Source organism: Bos indicus x Bos taurus, chromosome 6 (assembly GCF_003369695.1).
Source record: "Bos indicus x Bos taurus breed Angus x Brahman F1 hybrid chromosome 6, Bos_hybrid_MaternalHap_v2.0, whole genome shotgun sequence".
In the NCBI taxonomy this organism is placed as follows: domain Eukaryota; kingdom Metazoa; phylum Chordata; class Mammalia; order Artiodactyla; family Bovidae; genus Bos; species Bos indicus x Bos taurus.
In genome coordinates, this window is record NC_040081.1 from 11,160,661 (window position 1) to 11,179,095 (window position 18,435).

Below are 18,435 nucleotides of genomic sequence, written 5' to 3' on the forward strand. Positions count from 1 at the left end.
GATCAGCCCTGGGTGTTCTTTGGAAAGAATGATGCTAAAGCTGAAGCTCCAGTACTTTGGCCACCTCATGTGAAGAGTTGACTCACTGGAAAAGACTCTGATGCTAGGAGGGATTGGGGGCAAGAGAAGGGGATGACAGAGGATGAGATGGCTGGATGGCATCACTGACTCGATGGATGTGTCTGAGTGAACTCCGGGAGTTGGTGATGGACAGGGAGGCCTGGCGTGCTGCGATTCATGGGGTTGCAAAGAGTCGGACACAACTGAGCGACTGATCTGATCTGATCTGATCTGATCTGACAGTGGGCAGAACAGAGCATGTGTGTGTGTGTGTGTGTGTGTATGTTTGTGATATATGTATTCAAGATAAGCCCATGAGGTAACCATTATCACACAAATAAGAAATCAGCAGATGAATGGATAAGAAAGCTGTGGTACATATACACAATGGAGTATTACTCAGTCATTAAAAAGAATACATTTGAATCAGTTCTAATGAGGTGGATGAAACTGGAGCCAATTATACAGAGTGAAGTAAGCCAGAAAGAAAAACATCAATACAATATACCAACGCATATATATGGAATTAAGAAAAACGGTAACAATAACCCTGTATGCAAGAGAGCAAAAGAGACACAGATGTATAGAACAGTCTTTTGGACTCTGTGGGAGAGGGAGCGGGTGGGATGATTTTGGAGAAAGGCATTGAAACACGTATAATATCATATAAGAAACTAATCGCCAGTCCAGGTTTGATGCAGGATACAGGATGCTTGGGGCTGGTGCCCTGGGACGACCCAGAGGGATGGTATGGGGAGGGAGGTGGAGGGGGGTTCAGGATGGGGAACAGGTGTACACCCGTGGCGGATTCATGTTGATGTATCGCAAAACCAATACCATATTGTAAAGTAAAAATAATAATAATAATAATAAAGAAATGATAAATGGTTAAAGAAAAAAAAGAAATAAAAAGTTAAAATTAGTAGATGTTGGGGTAAGCTTTCAAAGTCAGGACCCTCAGACAATTAGAGCTTGAGTCCAACACATGATTCAAAAACTAAATAAATTCATGAGGATGTTCCTGATGAAGCAATTCATGGACACACTGTATTATAAGACAAACAGTAGTGAGTGAACTCTCTAGTGCACACAAAAGCTTTTTTGACACATACTCTTGCCCTCTGAGTGTCCCCACAGAACCCTGCACATATATTGACTATAGGTGCCAGTATTTATAGTTACTTATATGCCCATGTCTCCCAATAGACCACAAGCTTCTTGAAGGAGAGACTGTCCTTATCATCTATAAATTCTCTTGGTATCCAGCTTATTGTCTGGAACAAGGTAGCAACCACAGAATATCAAACAATTTCTACCCCTTCCCCTTCACGGCAGCTCCTAAGTTCTGGTGGATAAATATTCTTTCAATTCACTACAGTTGTGTATTTCAGAGGAAGTACTTACCGTTTATAAATAACAATGGTCCACAAAATTTTTACAACAAGCAGCTGAACTTTTTTCATGTTAATTTCATTGCAAGTTTTATGTTCCACAATGTTTAATTATAATGTCTAATATACTTAATTATTCGGCTTCCCAGGTGGCTAGGTGGTAAAAAATCTGCCTGTCAATGCAGGAGACAAGACGCAAGAGAGGCAGGTTTAATCTTTGGGTCAGAAGATGCCCTGGAGGAGGAAATGTCAACCTACTCCACTATTCTTGCCTCAGAAATCCCACGGACAGAGGAGCCTGGTGAGCTACAGTCCACGGACACAACTTAGCGACTGAGCAGGCAGGCCTGTGTATCTAATAACAGGCAAAGCTGGCAGTAGGGCCCTGAAGCAGGTCATCTGGGCATAAGTAATCTCATAGCTTTGGCAGAAAAAGGATATGGGTGGGAAAAAACCAAGAGGTCCGTCTTGTCTCAGCAGCACCTCACGACTATGGTTCCTAGCAGGGCAGGGCGGCAGGGATGGGTACCAGATCACAGAAGAGGGTTTTTGTTTGTTGGTTGGTTTGTTTTTTAACTGGAGTCCTTAAGAGGATCCAGTGTGGTGGATTCCAGTACAGCTGGAGAAGGGTGTTGCGTATCACAATATGGAGAGGGGGCGGCGGTAAATATGTGGTTGGGCAGGAGAGGTTCAGAGGAGACTCTTTTAAGGACAATACACTCAAATCTAAGTTGATAAACATCAGTGGACTCTTTACCAGAAAATGCCAACTTTGTACTCAGGAATCTGAGAATGTCCCCAGATTGTAATACAAAGTGTCTACATCCTCAAGAAATAATCTCCAGCTTTCTTCAAGCTTAATCATATACCACTGCTTTAACCCAAACATTGCTTCCCTCCAATCCTGGACATCCAAGCTCTGTTTCTACGTCTGTGTGGGGAGATATTGAAACTTATGGCTCTAGATAAAGAATGATTAATGTCTTAATTATTATTTGCATTTGACAAGATGATGACCAGTTATAGCAACACTTGCAGAAGTTTTTTTAAAAAAAATAAATGAATAAATACCTTCATGAAAACTTTACTTTATTAGAGAATCTAGCCCGTGTGGAAAATTTAAAATCACTCTATTTACCAAAACTGGCTAACAATAAGCTTACTAAAAAAAACAACAACAACAACAATGATCAGTAAATACCTACACTTAACATTCTTAATTATGGGACAATTTTATGATCCATGTTGATGTATTTGTAAGGTAAACCCCTCTGTTTAATAATAATAAAAAAAAACATTCTCACATGTAACACACTGTTTTCACACTCATATACACATATAAAAGATGGGAGACCTGTCTCAGAAACATGTTTATAATGGATATACATAATATTGTGAAATAAAATCTGAATAAAAATTTTATTCCAACAACATTTCTCTATTTTTAAATCATGTTTATTGTTTAAGTTCTTATCACAGTGGAGATTAACTTATGCTTAATCATCCGGTGAATGCCTACTGTCAACTTCATCCAATTCCAAAAAAGCAAAATCAGCTCAGTCATACACTCTAATTCCTGTTGCCATCCCACCACTCATTGCCTGCGTTTTCTTTCCCTTTAACGGCAATATTACAAGATTGTGAAAAGGTAGAACTAATAGGCTTATATATGTAATACCATTTCTTCAAGTATTCAGAGAGCAATGTATTTGCCTGCATTGTACATGAGAAAACTACTTGTGACATTATTTCTAAGTACAGGAGAGTGGCTCCTGGTGGGAGTGTGATGAAGTCGTATGTCATAGTGTATGACAAGGATTTACAGCATTCTAGAATTTTCACAACTCTTCCCATGTTAGTGAAAGTCGTCAGGTAAAAATGCTGTAGTTTTCTACTTTCAGCTGTCAGACATAAGATTTCGAACTACAAATAAATAAAGCATACACTCAACATGTGTAGTGCAAATGCTAAGTAAACAGAATGACATGGAATGAACTCCTAGATGCCAGTGAGTATATGGTTCAGTGGGGAGGTCCTGATTTTATGATGTCTGTGACTTGCACCCCATTCTCAAATGAATACTGTCACTATCCCATGTCAGCCACAAGGATCGAAGAGTCAGAGCAGGCTGAAGCGAGGTGAAGGGAGTGACGAGGAAGTGGGAACTCCTTTTCACAAACAAGTGGGACAATTTCTCTGTCACTTCTGTATGTCATGGCAAGTTTGATTTGGTAACCAGATCTCAAACCTCTCAGACAAAGCAGGTACCAATATGGAGAAAAGCAAAAGATCCAATGAAAAGAATTAAATGTTGGCACCTATATAAGAGATTGTGTGACCCAGACACCAAAAGGGGATGAAGAAGGTGGTTTTTTCGTTAAAACTTTGGAAATATCACATCTGAACATTCAAAAATTACATTACAGAAAAGTCATCAAACAACGGCCCTGTTTAAAGATGCTATATAAGCAGTAGTCTTCAGTACTTTGAACAAAAATTAGAGCTTTGTTGCTTTGTCTGAATTATATAGCTAAGATAATGTTATTCATTAAAATGAAATAGAAAAAAAACTATAAAATTCTCCCAGAGGCAAATTATTGGTAGGGGGGGAAATAAAAATAAACTATGACAACCAATTTATACATTTACTTAATTGTACGTTCCCCCTCCAGAAGAATCCAGTTGTTAAAAAAAAAAAAAAAGAAAACAAATTTAAAAACCCCAAAGTACAAAAACAGGTGCCATTTATCTTTTGCATTTTCTTCCTCTGCATTCACTTTTAAGGAAAAAAAGTGTTCTTTCGTGGTACTGTTTCTGAGTTCCCATATATTAAGTTCTAGAAGAGAAACACTTGGATCCTAACTTTCTATTTCATTCTTAGATGTGTTGTACTGTCAACAAATATAACAAGCAGCTGGCTAAAAGTCTCTCATTTAGGAAACATACACACACATAGACATACACACATACACACACAGACAAACCTTTCTAAGAGAAAATAAACCGTTCCTCGTCTGGGACACACATATATCAAGACTTAAAACTAAAGTCTGACACAGTCACTTAATTGATTTAAATAATTAAGGCTTCTAAAAGGTGCAGTGCCAAAACTACCTGTATCAGTATTCGAATAAAATACATTTTTGCATTTTAGGTTTGTGCTTTTTACAGCCGTCTTAATTCCACAGAATTTCATTAATAAGATCAGAAAAGGGAGTGTTAGAATTGTTTACTGATGTTTTTAATTTAGTAGTTGTTAGACTAACTTGTAGCAATAAAAATTCAATGACTGAATAGATTTGTTACTACCAGGTGGGCTGTTGGCTCATTTCACCTTCTTTTCGTGTTTAATGTGGCCATTTCTTTTATACTTGCCATTGAGGATTCCATTATGGTAATGTCCATTCACTGTGCTGTGCTTATTGCTTGACCACAGACTTCTGATTCTTCTGCAGATAAATTTTGTCACCCATGACAAGAGGAAGTAAAACAAGGCAGCACCAAGCAAAAGCACGAAGACAATATCCAGTAAAAAATACTGACAGAAAGAGATCTGATGGACGGCGGCACGTAGGTGATGGGCTCCATCGTGACGGAGAATGTAATCGATCCAATAGACAGTCCGGTTGACGGGGTGACCAGGTTGATCCTTGTGGATTTCTGAAAGCTTCTGAGCCCTCTGACGGTAGCTACAGAGTGGAGGCAAGGCACACATGTCATTTTCCACAAGAACATCACATTTTGAAAAACACTATACTTATGGCTGGATGGCATCACTGACTCGGTGGACATGAGTCTGAGTGAACTCCGGGAGTTGGTGACGGACAGGGAGGCCTGGCGTGCTGCGATTCATGGGGTCGCAAAGAGTCGGACACGACTGAGAGACTGATCTGATCTGATCTGATATTTTTAAAGCCTTGATGTACTCCAATACTTTGGCCACCTGATGCAAAGAACTGACTCATTGGAAAAGACCCTGATGCTGGGCAAAACTGAAGGCAGGAGGAGAAGGGGATGCAGAGGATGAGATGGTTGGATGGCATCACCAACTCGATGAACATGAGTTTAAGCAGGCTGCGGGAGTTGGTGATTGGCAGGGAAGCCTGGTGTGCTGCAGTCCATGAGGTCACAAACAGTTGGACATGACTGAGCAACTGAACTGAACTGATACGTTTAAAGGACTTCCCAGATGGTGCTAGTGGTAAGGAATATGCCTGCTAAAGCAGGGAGACACAAGACACATGGGTTCCATCCCTGGGTCAGGAAGATCCCCTGGAGAAGGAATGGCAATCCACTCCAGTATTCTTGCCTGAAGAATACCATGGACAGAGGAGCTGGGTGGGCTAAGTCCACGGGGTTGCAAAGAGTTGGACACGACTGAGCATCTGAGCACAGTTTTAAAAGGAAAGCTATAGAACACAGATGAAGGGGTCCCCTACTCTGACACCTTGGATGATCAAACATACTGCTCCAAGTGCCAAGAATTACAACCAAGACCCTAGATCCTCTAAGGGGTCAGTGCATAAAGGCTGCCTCTGAGCCCACATATGGGAGCATAAAGAACCCCAGGGCACTTGAATCCAGTCTTTTACATAAAAGAAACATTATTTTATATGAAAGAGCTTTTCTTTATTGTGTGTTCTTAGAATATGGCAATATTTCTCAATCCAGTGTTATGCTATATATCCTGGGTATTAAGAGGAAAAGCTCACACATTTCCAGACATTAATGCCACTTGAAATGCAGGATCAATTAAATGTTGCATAAAAATGGGAAAACCTATGCTTTGTTTTAAAACTATGCAGGCCAACTCCCGACCATTTGAGGCTCAGTTGTGAACTGGGTTAACTCAAGACACATCAAGAATTTAAGAAACAAGATAAAAGATTCTGACCAAGTCATTCATCTGAGTAAATATATCTTGGCATTTCATTGATGCCCAGTGCTAGGGAAACCCAGCACCCGGCAGTATCAAGAGCACCTGTTTTGAAATCAGACAGTCTTGGTTCAAATCCCTACTCCAAAGCTGTATAATTAGGGGTGTATTACTTAAGTTCTCTGAGTTTTAAGTGCCTCCTCTCTATAATGGAAATAAGGAAAATGGTGATATAAAGTTTTATGAGCATTAAAGTGACATAAAGGACACAAAAATTGATAAACTCTAGGGACCCAAAGGTTCCCATGGTGGTTTCTTCCCCAGTTTGGCAAACAGTGGTGGAATATTATTCGAGGTAATACATGGCTGGCCAAATGATTGCGATTTTTATTTTTCAAGTGACAGAAGCATGCACAAGGCATTACACACAGAAATCTAAAGGATATGTCTATATTTAGTTTACTTATGATTTACTGGCAATTTTCAGCTATTGACAATATGCTGTGGTAAATATAGTTCGCCTGCTTTAATAGCAGTTGAAACCTTACCTGGGGTTATTGATAACTTTCACTAGCGCTTCATACAGCTCTCCTTCAGTCACTGTCTTCCATTCCAGCAGTATCCCCATGCCTTTTGCCTGTACCCGGATCATAGTATCATAATGGTCTCCAAAGAGCGGGATTCCCACCACAGGCACACCATGATACATAGTTTCAAAAATACTATTCAAACCACCATGGCTCAGGAAGGCTTTAATATTGGAATGCCCTAAAGAAGGATTAAAAAAGAAAACCACTTAGAATATTGTCTATTACTCTAGGAAGATGTTTTCCAGAAATTTCTTAAGAGTTGACATTATAATAAACATGCATTTCAGATATAAGATTTTTAAAGACACAGTTTCACTGATTCCTACTCTGTGCCAATTACAATGTTTATTATAAGCATAATTATCAGATGTGTATATATGAAGTAAAAGCCATTTTCAGTAGTTAACATTTATAGTTTTAAGAAGTATATTAAAATATCTTCTCCCAAAACACAAATACCAACTGCATTCAAATAGCCAGTAATTAATAATAGGTCAATGAAAACAAGGAATGACCAAAAATACCAGAGTATAACCACATTCTACTAAACGCAGACACCCACTTCTGGCTACTTAAACATTTATCTATATTAAAGCCAAACACGCTCTGTAAAAAAAAGTAAAAATGTGAGGCTGGACTCCAGATGTCCAAGACACGTTTCTGTGCTTATGCAAGGAGGAACATTGCACAATGCTCAGTTTTCACAACATTCAAGTCATGTCTGTACCACCTGCACTTCTTAATCTTAGGGTCCAATTCTACATTTTAGGAACAAAAACAAGCAGGGACAGGTAAATACAAAAATTAGTTCTAAGAGATAGGACATCATGTAACATCTGGTTGTCTTGGAGATAAAAGAGATAATTTATCAAAGTTAGTGAAGTATTTCAAACTCCAGATCTCCTTGTGAGCAGAGAGACTTGCATAAAAAACGTAAGACAAAAAACCATGGCACTTGAGATGGGTGTTAGATGGCCAGAAAGAAATTACAGCTTGCGAAAACACAAGCATTTTTTTTAATTTAATTTTTTAACTTTACAATATTGTATTGGTTTTGCCATATATCAAAATGAATCCGCCACAGGTATACACGTGTTCCCCATCCTGAATCCTCCTCCCTCCTCCCTCCCCATACCATCCCTGTGCGTCGTCCCAGTGCACCAGCCCCAAGCATCCAGTATCGTGCTTCGAACCTGGACTGGCGACTCGTTTCATATATGATATTATACATGTTTCAATGCCATTCTCCCAAATCATCCCACCCTCTCCCTCTCCCTCTCCCTCTCCCACAGAGTCCAAAAGACTGTTCTATACATCAGTGTCTCTTTTGCCGTCTCGTATACAGGGTTATTGTTACCATCGTTCTAAATTCCATATATATGCGTTAGTTTACTGTATTGGTGTTTTTCTTTCTGGCTTACTTCACTCTGTATAATAGGCTCCAGTTTCATCCGCCTCATTAGAACTGATTCAAATGTATTCTTTTTAATGGCTGAGTAATACTCCATTGTGTATATCTACCACGGCTTTCTTATCCATTCATTTGCTGATGGACATCTAGGTTGCTTCCATGTCCTGGCTATTATAAACAGTGCTGCGATGAACATTGGGGTACACGTGTCTCTTTCCCTTCTGGTTTCCTCAGTGTGTATGCCCAGCAGTGGGATTGCTGGATCATAAGGCAGTTCTATTTTCAGTTTTTTAAGGAATCTCCACACTGTTCTCCATAGTGGCTGTACTAGTTTGCATTCCCACCAACAGTGTAAGAGTTTCCTTTTCTCCACACCCTCTCCAGCATTTATTTCTTGCAGACTTTTGGATCGCAGCCATTCTGACTGGTGTGAAATGGAACCTCATAGTGGTTTTGATTTGCATTTCTCTGATAATGAGTGATGTTGAGCATCTTTTCATGTGTTTGTTAGCCATCTGGATGTCTTCTTTGGAGAACTGTTTATTTAGTTCTTTGGCCCATTTTTTGATTGGGTCATTTATTTTTCTGGAGTTGAGCTGTAGGAGTTGCTTGTATATTTTTGAGATTAGTTGTTTGTCAGTTGCTTCATTTGCTATTATTTTCTCCCATTTTGAAGGCTGTCTTTTCACCTTCCTTATACTTTCCTTTGTTGTGCAGAAGCTTTTAATTTTAATTAGGTCCCATTTGTTTATTTTTGCTATTATTTCCAATATTCTGGGAGGTGGGTCATAGAGGATCCTGCTGTGATGCATGTCAGAGAGTGTTTTGCCTATGTTCTCCTCTAGGAGTTGTATATTTTCTGGTCTTACGTTTAGATCTTTAATCCATTTTGAGTTTATTTTTGTGTATGGTATTAGAAAGTGTTCTAATTTCATTCTTTTACAAGTGGTTGACCAGTTTTCCCAGCACCACTTGTTAAAGAGATTGTCTTTAATCCATTGTATATTCTTGCCTCCTTTGTCAAAGATAAGGTGTCCATAGGTGCATGGATTTATCTCTGGGCTTTCTATTTTGTTCCATTGATCTATATTTCTGTCTTTGTGCCAGTACCATACTGTCTTGATGACTGTGGCTTTGTAGTAGAGCCTGAAGTCAAGCAGATTGATTCCTCCAGTTCCATTCTTCTTTCTCAAGATTGCTTTGGCTAGTCGAGGTTTTCTGTATTTCCATACAAATTGTGAAATTATTTGTTCTAGCTCTGTGAAGAATACTGTTGGCAGCTTGATAGGGATTGCATTGAATCTATAAATTGCTTTGGGTAGTATACTCATTTTCACTATATTGATTCTTCCAATCCATGAACATGGTATATTTCTCCATCTATTAGTGTCCTCTTTGATTTCTTTCACCAGTGTTTTATAGTTTTCTATATATAGGTCTTTAGTTTCTTTAGGTAGATATATTCCTAAGTATTTTATTCTTTCCGTTGCAATGGTGAATGGAATTCTTTCCTTAATTTCTCTCTATTTTCTCATTATTAGTGTATAGGAATGCAAGGGATTTCTGGGTGTTGATTTTATATCCTGCAACTTCACTATAATCATTGATTAGTTCTAGTAATTTTCTGGTGGAGTCTTTAGGGTTTTCTATGTAGAGGATCATGTCATCTGCAAACAGTGAGAGTTTTACTTCTTCTTTTCCAATTTGGATTCCTTTTGTTTCTTTTTCTGTTCTGATTGCTGTGGCCAAAACTTCCAAAACTATGTTGAATAGTAATGGTAAAAGTGGGCACTCTTGTCTTGTTCCTGACTTTAGAGGAAATGCTTTCAGTTTTTCACCATTGAGGATAATGTTTGCTGTGGGTTTGTCATATATAGCTTTTATTATGTTGAGGTATGTTCCTTCTATTCCTGCTTTCTGGAGAGTTTTTATCATAAATGGATGTTGAATTTTGTCAAAGGCTTTCTCTGCATCTATTGAGATAATCATATGGCTTTTATTTTTCAATTTGTTAATGTGGTGTATTACATTGATTGATTTGCGGATATGGAAGAATCCTTGCATCCTGGGATAAAGCCCACTTGGTCATGGTGTATGATCTTTTTAATGTGTTGTTGGATTCTGATTGCTAGAATTTTGTTAAGGATTTTTGCATCTATGTTCATCAGTGATATTGGCCTGTAGTTTTCTTTTTTTGTGGCATCTTTGTCAGGTTTTGGTATTAGGGTGATGGTGGCCTCATAGAATGAGTTTGGAAGTTTACCTTCCTCTGCAATTTTCTGGAAGAGTTTGAGCAGGATAGGTGTTAGCTCTTCTCTAAATTTTTGGTAGAATTCAGCTGTGAAGCCGTCTGGACCTGGACTTTTGTTTGCTGGAAGATTTCTGATTACAGTTTCAATTTCCGTGCTTGTGATGGGTCTGTTAAGATTTTCTATTTCTTCCTGGTCCAGTTTTGGAAAGTTGTACTTTTCTAAGAATTTGTCCATTTCTTCCACGTTGTCCATTTTATTGGCATATAATTGCTGATAGTAGTCTCTTATGATCCTTTGTATTTCTGTGTTGTCTGTTGTGATCTCTCCATTTTCATTTCTAATTTTATTCATTTGATTTTTCTCCCTTTGTTCTTGATGAGTCTGGCTAATGGTTTGTCAATTTTATTTATCCTTTCAAAGAACAAGCTTTGGGCTTTGTTGATTTTTGCTATGGTCTCTTTTGTTTCTTTTGCATTTATTTCTGCTCTAAGTTTTAAGATTTCTTTCCTTCTACTAACCCTGGGGTTCTTCATTTCTTCCTTTTCTAGTTGCTTTAGGTGTAGTTAGGTTATTTATTTGACTTTTTTCTTGTTTCTTGAGGTATGCCTGTATTGCTATGAACTTTCCCCTTAGGACTGCTTTTACAGTGTCCCACAGGTTTTGGGTTGTTGTGTTTTCATTTTCACTTATTTCAATGCAAATTTTGATTTCTTTTTTTATTTCTTCTGTGATTTGTTGGTTATTCAGCAGCGTGTTGTTCAGCCTCCATATGTTGGAATTTTTAAGTTTTTCTCCTGTAATTGAGATCTAATCTTACTGCATTGTGGTCAGAAAAGATGCTTGGAATGATTTCAATTTTTTTGAATTTACCAAGGCTAGATTTATGACCCAGGATGTGATTTATCCTGGAGAAGGTTCCGTGTGCGCTTGAGAAAATGGTGAAATTCATTGTTTTGGGATGAAATGTCCTATAGATATCAATTAGGTCTAACTGGTCTTTTGTATTGTTTAAAGTTTGTGTTTCCTTGTTAATTTTCTGTTTAGTTGATCTATCCATAGGTGTAAGTGGGGTATTAAAGTCTCCCACTATTATTGTGTTATTGTTAATTTCTCCTTTCATACTTGTTAGCATTTGTCTTACATATTGCGGTGCTCCTATGTTGGGTGCATATATAATTGTTATATCTTCTTCTTGGATTGATCCTTTGATCATTATGTAGTGACCTTCTTTGTCTCTTTTCACAGCCTTTGTTTTAAAGTCTATTTTATCTGATATGAATATTGCTACTCCTGCTTTCTTTTGGTCCCTATTCGCATGGATAATCTTTTTCCAGCCTTTCACTTTCAGTCTGTATGTGTCCCCTGTTTTGAGGTGGGTCTCTTGTACACAACATATGTAGGGGTCTTGTTTTTCTATCCACTCAGCCAGTCTTTGTCTTCTGGTTGGGGCATTCAACCCATTTACGTTTAAGGTAATTATTGATAAGTATGATCCCGTTGCCATTTACTTTATTGTTTTAGTTTCGAATTTATACACCCTTTTTGTATTTCCTGTCTAGAGAATATCCTTTAGTATTTGTTGGAGAGCTGGTTTGGTGGTGCTGAATTCTCTCAGCTTTTGCTTGTCTGTAAAGCTTTTGATTTCTCTTTCATATTTGAATGAGATCCTTGTTGGGTACAATAATCTGGGCTGTAGGTTATTTTCTTTCATCACTTTAGGTATGTCTTGCCATTTCCTCCTGGCTTGAAGAGTTTCTATTGAAAGATCAGCTGTTATCCTTATGGGAATTCCCTTGTGTGTTATTTGTTGTTTTTCCCTTGCTGCTTTTAATATTTGTTCTTTGTGTTTGACTTTGTTAATTTGATTAATATGTGTCTTGGGGTGTTTTGCCTTGGGTTTATCCTGTTTGGGACTCTCTGGGTTTCTTGGACTTGAGTGATTATTTCCTTCACCATTTTAGGGAAATTTTCAACTATTATCTCCTCAAGTATTTTCTCATGGTCTTTCTTTTTGTCTTCTTCTTCTGGGACTCCTATGATTCGAATGTTGTAGCATTTAATATTGTCCTGGAGGTCTCTGAGATTGTCCTCATTTCTTTTAAATCGTTTTTCTTTTTTCCTCTCTGATTCATTTATTTCTACCATTCTATCTTCTAATTCACTAATCCTATCTTCTGCCTCTGTTATTCTACTATCTGTTGCCTCCAGAGTGTTTTTGATCTCATTTATTGCATTATTCATTATATATTGACTCTTTTTTAATTTCTTCTAGGTCCTTGTTAAACCTTTCTTGCATCTTCTCAATCCTTGTCTCCGGGCTATTTATCTGTGATTCCATTTTGATTTCAAGATTTTGGATCAATTTCACTATCATTATTCGGAATTCTTTATCAGGTAGATTCCCTATCTCTTCCTCATTTGTTTGGTTTGGTGGGTATTTATCCTGTTCCTTTACCTGCTGGGTATTCCTCTGTCTCTTCATCTTGTTTAAATTGCTGAGTTTGGGGTGTTCTTTCTGTATTCTGGCAGTTTGTGGAGTTCTCTTTATTATGGTGTTTCCTCACTGTGTGTGGGTTTGTACAGGTGGCTTGTCAAGGTTTCTTGGTTAGGGAAGCTTGTGTCGGTGTTCTGGTGGGTGGAGCTGTATTTCTTCTCTCTGGAGTGCAATGAAGTGTCCAGTAATGAGTTATGAGATGTCTATGGTTTTGGAGTAACTTTGGGCAGCCTGTGTATTAGAGCTCTGGGCTGTTCCTGTGTTGCTGGAGAATTTGCTTGGTATGTCTTGCCCTGGAACTTGTTGGCCCTTGTGTGGTGCTTGGTTTCAGTGTAGGTATGGAGGCGTTTGATGAGCACCTGTCAATTAATGTTCCCTGGAGTCAGGAGTTCCCTGGAGTCAGGGTTTGGACTTGAGCCTCCTGCTTCCAGTTATCGGTCTTATTTTTACAGTAGTCTCAAAACTTCTCCTTCTATACAGCACCATTGATAAAACATCTAGGTTAAAGATGAAAAGTTTCTCCACAGTGAGGGTCACCCAGAGAGGTTCACAGTGTTACATGGAGAAGAGAAGAGGGAGGAGGGAGTTAGAGGTGACCCAAATGAGATGAGGTGGAATCAATAGAGGACAGAGCAGGCTAGCCAGTAATCACTTCCTTATGTGCACTCCACAACTGGACCGCTCAGAGATGTTCACGGAGTTATACAGAGAAGAGAAGAGGGAGAAAGGAAACAGAGGTGGCCAGGAGGAAAAAAGGGGGAAATGAAAAGGAGACAAATCCAGCCAGTAATCAGTTCCCTAAGTGTTCTCCACTGTCTGGAACACACAGAAATTCACAGAGTTGGGTAGAGTAGAGAGGGGTTAGGGAGGAGACACAGGCGACCTGGTGGAGGAAAAGGAGAGTCCAGTAATCTCACTCCCAAGTAAAAAAATGGGTACAGAAGATTGGGTTCTTAAAGGTACAAAATTGGTAACAAATACCTAAAAGCAAAAATTAAAAATCTAGAGTAGAGTTTGGAATTTCAAAAATACAATGTTAAAGAAAAGAAGAAGAAAAAGAAAGAGGAAAAAAACAAACAAAAACAAAGTCACAAAATTTATAAAGAAAATATAGGTACAAAATTGATAACAAATACCAAAAAGCATAAATTAAAAATCTGGAGTAGAGTTTGGAATTTCAGAAATACAGTGTTAAAGAAAAGAAGAAGAGAAAGAAAGAGAGAAAAAAAAAATCACAAAAATTATAAAAAATATATAGGTACAAAACTGATAACAAATACCAAAAAGCTAAAATTAAAAATCCAGAGTAGAGTTTGGAGTTTCAAAAATACAATGTTAAAGAAAAGAAGAAAAAAAGAAAGAGAAAAAGAAAAAAAAAACAAGGTCACAAAAATTATAAAATATATATATATGAAGTTTGCTTTAAAAAAAATAGGGTCTTTTTTTTTTCAAAGTAATAGTAGGTTATAAAAGTGAAAATTAAAGGAGTAATAGAGGACTTAACATTTTTTTAAAAATTAAAAAAAAAAAGGAAAGAATGAATGATCGTAAAAATATATCTAGGACTTTCTCTGGTGGTGTTGTGGGTATTGTGGGGTCAGTTCATTTTTGGCTAGTTCCTTGGTCTGGCTTATATTTCTCAAGATCTATAGGCCCCTTCCTATGTAGTCGGTACTAGCGACAGGGTTTTAATCTATTGCCTATCACTTCCAAGGCGGTTCCCTCTGTTATAGCTTCTTCTGTTTGCTGGTCTCTTCAGTGTCTGATTTCCGCCCTGATACAAAGGGGGCGGTGGTGGACACTTTTTTTTTTTTTTTTTTTTTAGGCTCACTTATTCAGTCGCGCTGTGGGGAGGGAGGGACATCGCAAACAAATAACACTGGCGTGTGCTCGCACTGCCTCAGCCATACTGGGCCTGCCCCTGCTCACGCACCTGTAGCCTCCCTGCCCACACTGCTCAGGCTCTAGGTTGCTCCACTGGGAACCATCCGTGGCCGGCCCTGGGCTGCTTGCACCTCCCAGGTCTACGCCGCTCAGGTTCAAGCACTCGGGTAGTCCTCAGAGGCGCAGACTTAGTTGGGCCTGCATTTTGCGCCCTTCCCAGGTCCGAGCAGCTCAGGTGATGAGGTGTTTGGCGAGTGCAGCTGCTGCGACTTATCGCCTCCCCACCACTTGGTTTTCTGGGTGTACAACCGGCGCACCTTCTCAGGCGGATGTTGACCGTCCAGAACCCCAAGAAGTCTTAGTTGGCAAAGAAGCCTGCTTACAGTTTTGTAGATAATGTCTCTCTGGCACTGCGATTGCCCCATTCCAGCTCTGGCTGCCTGTCACCGGAGGGGGATGGTCTGCAGCCCGCTATCTCTGTTCAGTCCTTTGTTCCGTGCGCAGGTCTGGAGGTGTCTTAGGTTAGGGCTGGCTTTTTGCGTGGTAGTTATCCCACAGTCTGGTTTGCTAGCCCAAATTAGTTCGCTCAGATAGCGCTCGGGGCATTAAGGCCAGATCCTTACTCTGAGTTGCAGCCCACGCAGCGCCTCCCTACCCAGCCCCCGCTTGCTAGTGGCAGGTGCAGGCGTCTGCACTGCTTCTCCTCTGGGGGAGTTACTCTTGGGCTCTTAATCTGTGGGGTTTAATTGTTTATTTATTTTTCCTCCCTGTTATGTTGCCCTCTGTGCTTCCAAAGCTCAGCACAGACTCGGCAGCGAGAGTGTTTCCTGGTGTTTGGAAACCTCTCTTTTTAAGACTCCTTTCCTGGGACAGAGCTCCATCCCTCCCTCTTTTGTCTCTTTGTCTTTTATATTTTTTCCTACCTCCTTTCGAAGACAATGGGTTGCTTTTCTGGGTGCCTGATGTCCTCTGCCGGCATTCATAAGTTGTTCTGTGGAATTTACTCGGCGTTTAAATGTTCTTTTGATGACTTTGTGGGGGAGAAAGTGGTCTCCCCGTCCTATTCCTCTGCCATCTTAGCTCCTCCCTCTTGAGCATTTAAAATAAACACACGTCACATATGAACCTAGGTCTCAGTGGGGCTCCAGGACTCTCTGCCCCCAACATCTAGCAGGCTGGTCACTGTGTCTCTTGCCCTGACCCACAAGGGGCCTCTCAACTCAGCCCAACTAAGGAATCTGCCCTCGCAGTGGATTTCAAACTTTCTTTTCAGCAGTAGAACTCTTTTTCTTCGAGTGAAACCTGACCACCAGCAAGGCCAGCTGTGAAAAAGTAAAGAGGATTGGTGTGTGGAGAGCAAGGGGAGTGCACTGAGAGAGGAGGGGACCCTGATTTGGTTCCTGCTTCTGTTCCTGGAGGAATCTTCTGAACAAAGTCAGAAACCAGCAGAGGATGCACAGAGGTCATTGCTGGAGTTGAAAAGGATACTAATCTCAGTAAAGGCGGAGAGCTGAGATTCTGAGGAACCTGGAGGAGCTGCAAAATTGGGAGGCCCTCTGGGAGCAGCTACACCCTGCTGTATAGCCTCAGAGAAAAAAATGGCATGAAACCAATTCCGATGATCCCAGATAGCACTGTCTGCTGTTGCAGTGAGATGGCTGAGGGTAAATAAGCGGAGATATTTAAATTTCCTGCTTCCTTCCTACTTTCTACGGCATCTGACATCATAACAGTAAAGATAAGAAACAGAAAAAAATGCAAATATCAAAAAAGGTAAATTGCCTTTTTTCCCCATAATTTTTATAATTTATAGAATAATATTTATAATAAATTAGATGAAAAGGAATTATTTATATTTACTGTTTTGTAGTTCAGTTCAGTTTAGTTCAGTCACTCAGTCGTGTCCAACTCTTTGCAACCCCATGAATTGCAGCACGCCAGGCCTCCCTGTCCATCACCAACTCCCGGAGTTCACTCAGACTCACGTCCATCGAGTCGGTGATGCCATCCAGCCATCTCATCCTCTGTCATCCCCTTCTCCTCCTGCCCCCAATCCCTCCCAGCATCACAGTCTTTTCCAATGAGTCAACTCTTCACATGAGGTGGTCAAAGTACTGGAATTTCAGCTTTAGCATCATTCCTTCCAAAGAACACCCAGGACTGATCTCCTTTAGAATGGACTGGTTGGATCTCCTTGCAGTCCAAGGGACTCTCAAGAGTCTTCTCCAACACCACAGTTCAAAAGCATCAATTCTTTGATGCTCAGCTTTCTTCATAGTCCAACTCACATCCATACAAGACCACTGGAAAAACCATAGCCTTGACTAGACAGACCTTTGTTGGCAAAGTAATGTCTCTGCTTTTCAATATGCTATCCAGTTTGCTCATAACTTTTCTTCCAAGGAGTAAGCGTCTTTTAATTTCATGGCTGCAGTCACCATCTGCAGTGATTTTGGAGCCCCCAAAAATAAAGTCTGACACTGTTTCCACTGTTTGCCCATCTATTTCCCATGAAGTGATGGGACCAGATGCCATGATCTTCGTTTTCTGAATGTTGAGCTTTAGGCCAAATTTTCACTCTCCTCTTTCACTTTCATCAACAGGCTTTTGAGTTCCTCTTCACTTTTCTGCCATAAGGGTGGTGTCATCTGCATATCTGAGGTTATTGATATTTCTCCTGGCAATCTTGATTCCAGCTTGTGCTTCTTCCAGCCCAGCATTTCTCATGATGTACTCTGCATATAAGTTAAACAAGCAGGGTGACAATATACAGCCTTGACATACTCCTTTTCCTATCTGGAACCAGTCTGTTGTTCCATGTCCAGTTCTAACTGTTGCTTCCTGACCTGCATACAGATTTCTGAAGAGGCAGGTCAGGTGGTCTGGTTTTCCCATCTCTTTCAGAATTTTCCAGTTTATTGTGATCCATACAGTCAAAGACTTTGGCATAGTCAATAAAGCAGAAATAGATGTTTTTCTGGAACTCTCTTGCTGTTTTGATGATCCAGCAGATGTTGGCAATTTGATCTCTGGTTCCTCTGCCTTTTCTAAAACCAGCTTGAACATCTGGAAGTTCACAGTTCACGTATTGCTGAAGCCTGGTTTTGAGAATTTTGAGCATTACTTTACTAGCATGTGAAATGAGTGCAATTGTGTGGTAGTTTGAGCATTCTTTGGCATTGCCTTTCTTTGGGATTGGAATGAAAACTGACCTTTTCCAGTCCTGTGGCCACTGCTGAGTTTTCCAAATTTGCTGGCATATTGAGTGCAGCACTTTCACAGCATCATCTTTCAGGATTTGAAATAGCTCAACTGGAATTCCATCACCTCCACTAGCTTTGTTCATAGTGATGCTTTCTAAGGCCCACCTGACTTCACATTCCAGGATGTCTGGCTCTAGGTGAATGATCACACCATCGTGATTATCTGGGTCATGAAGATCTTTTTTGTACAGTTCTTCTGTGTATTCCTGCCACC

The 18,435-nt window shown here is 39.8% G+C and overlaps 1 protein-coding gene across 1 annotated transcript in view; it reads right to left on the reverse strand.

Annotated features, from left to right (window-relative positions):
* Positions 1–2,523: 2,523 nt before the first annotated feature.
* The window catches only part of UGT8 (UDP glycosyltransferase 8), a 108,832-nt gene continuing 92,920 nt past the window's right edge, over positions 2,524–18,435 (reverse strand). The window contains exons 5-6 of the mRNA XM_027543740.1: positions 6,876–7,095; positions 2,524–5,140 (exon numbers count right to left, since the gene is read on the reverse strand). Coding sequence (XP_027399541.1) covers positions 4,777–5,140; positions 6,876–7,095 — 584 coding nt within the window. The 3' untranslated portion in view covers positions 2,524–4,776. The remainder of the gene's footprint in view (positions 5,141–6,875; positions 7,096–18,435) is intronic.